Source organism: Cervus elaphus, chromosome 5, assembly GCF_910594005.1.
Source record: "Cervus elaphus chromosome 5, mCerEla1.1, whole genome shotgun sequence".
NCBI classification, from domain to species: domain Eukaryota; kingdom Metazoa; phylum Chordata; class Mammalia; order Artiodactyla; family Cervidae; genus Cervus; species Cervus elaphus.
Genome location: NC_057819.1, coordinates 96,790,351 through 96,792,742, shown reverse-complemented (window position 1 = coordinate 96,792,742; position 2,392 = coordinate 96,790,351). Strand labels below are relative to the sequence as shown.

General features: G+C 41.8%; 1 protein-coding gene across 1 annotated transcript; it reads left to right on the top strand.

Annotated features, from left to right (window-relative positions):
• The first annotated feature begins 802 nt into the window (after nucleotides 1-802).
• LOC122693417 (olfactory receptor 1E2-like) lies at nucleotides 803-1,747 on the top strand. The gene has a single exon (XM_043900915.1). It carries the CDS (start codon nucleotides 803-805, stop codon nucleotides 1,745-1,747), a length of 945 nt encoding a protein of 314 aa, XP_043756850.1.
• The last annotated feature ends 645 nt before the right edge of the window (nucleotides 1,748-2,392 follow it).

Genomic DNA, 2,392 nt, shown 5'->3' with positions numbered 1-2,392 from the left:
AGACTCATGTTTTAATCTGGATAATCTGGAAGTCTTTTTCTGGGATATGGACTTTTAGAGGAGGAAGGAATCGGGAGAGGCACAAAGGGATATCGTGTGTTTCTTTTGGAATCTGTTTAACTGAAGTTACCTGTGATACATCCAAGGAGAGATATTACTCAAGCAATTGAGTATCTTCCTCTATGAGTTATAAAGACATCTACAACTGAAGTTTAAATGGTAATCAAGCCATTGAAATAGATGAGTTTTTCTTGGTGCATGTGTGCTAAGTCTCTTCAATCGTGTCCAACTTTGAAAGCCCCTGGACTGTAACTCTCCAGGCTCCACTGTCTCTGCATTGGCAGTCAGGTTCTTTACCACTAGCACCACCTGGGAAGCCCTTTTCTTATGGTATAATAAAATTATAAGAGAACAATGTTTAGGAAAAAGCCCTGGAACATCGATCAAGTTGAAGATAGAGACAAAACAGAAGCCAGTAGAGTATTGAGGATGTCTGACCAGGCAAGTATGGGAAAAACCAATGTATTATGTGTCTCAGAATCCAAGGGATAAAAATGCTTTAGGAAAGTTTGAATATTGTTTTGTATTAAAGAGAAATGAAGAAAATAAGACATTTCCAATGATAGAGATTCTGATTATAGAGAATTGGTGTCCTGTAAAGATTGTAATTATTGTGATGAGAAATATATAAAATAGTTTTGCAAAGCATCTAAGAGCCAGTTTATCATAGAAATAAGTTCATTCTGAAATTCAGGTTTTCAAGGACACTATTACTTCTTCCTAAAGATACTGGAAACAGAACATGACAGGAAGGAATCAAACTACTGTCTCAGAGTTCCTCCTGCTGGGACTGCCCATCAAGTCAGAGTATCAGAACCTGTTCTACGCCCTGTTCTTGGCCATGTACGTTACCACCGTCCTGGGGAACCTTCTCATCATCGTCCTCATTTGCCTGGACCCCCACCTCCACACACCCATGTATTTGTTTCTCAGTAACCTGTCTTTCTCTGACCTCTGCTTCTCCTCTGTCACAATGCCTAAATTTCTGCAGAATATGCAGAGCCAAGACCTGTCCATCCCCTATGCTGGCTGCCTGACACAAATGTACTTCTTCCTGTTCTTTGCAGACCTGGAGGACTTCCTCCTTGTGGCCATGGCCTATGACCGCTACGTGGCCATCTGCTTCCCTCTGCACTACACCACCGTCATGAGCCCCAGACTCTGTCTCTTCCTGGTGGTGCTGCCCTGGATACTGACCACATTCCATGCCATGTTACACACCCTGCTCATGGCCAGGCTGCACTTTTGTGCAGACAATGTGATCCCCCACTTTTTCTGTGATTCATCTGCTTTGCTGAAGCTGTCCTGCTCTGACACTCGAGTTAATGAGCTGGTGATATTTTTCGTCGGAGGGCTCATTATCATCATCCCATTCCTACTCATCATCATGTCTTATGCACGAATCGTGTCCTCCATCCTCAAGGTCCCTTCTGCCAAGGGCATCTGCAAAGCCTTCTCCACCTGTGGCTCCCACCTCACTGTGGTGTCCCTGTTTTATGGGACAATTATTGGTCTCTACTTATGCCCATCAGCTAATAATTCCACTGTTAAGGATACTGTCATGTCAATGATGTACACTGTGGTGGCCCCCATGCTGAACCCTTTCATCTACAGCCTGAGGAACAGAGACATGAAAGGAGCTCTGAGAAGAGTCTTTTGCAAAAAGAAAAATCCCGTCTCTCTATGACTGTAAAGTTGGGATGATGATAAACTTGGGATTTCTACACAATTGTATTTAGTAGGTATATTGATATCAATATTGGGATGTTAACCCAGATTTCTGTTTTCAATTATCCTTTTTTTTATAATGACTTAGTAGGATATTGTCCAATAAGTAAAAGAGATACAGTGGAGGTATGTAGTAGGACTTGGAAAGGGGATGTCCGTGACCTCCTAGCAGGATGTTTCTCATTTTTCTCTCCAGGTTACTCAAAGAAGCTTCATTTTTAAATTTCCAATTAATCTTTGTGCCCTCCCTCCAACTTATTTTTTCATTACCATTTTCAATGTTTTATTTACTGCTGAAATAAACACTGTTGTTTATTGAGCGTTTACTCATTTACTTGTTGACACACCCTCTCCCCTCTGCCCTTGACCCACCACCTTGGACAGACCTTCCATGAATGAAGAGATAGAAACTGCAGAACCTGGGCCCACAGTAGGCTAATATTTACTGAATCAGACAACTCACAACGTAGTTACTTTTATCATCCTTCCATTTGAAAATATGGAGGAGACTAAAAGAAACAGCAGAGCTATGATAGCTTAAAAAATAGCATTAATTTGGGATATGCTGCCTCCTTGACCACTGCGTGCCTCTATGGCAGCAAAT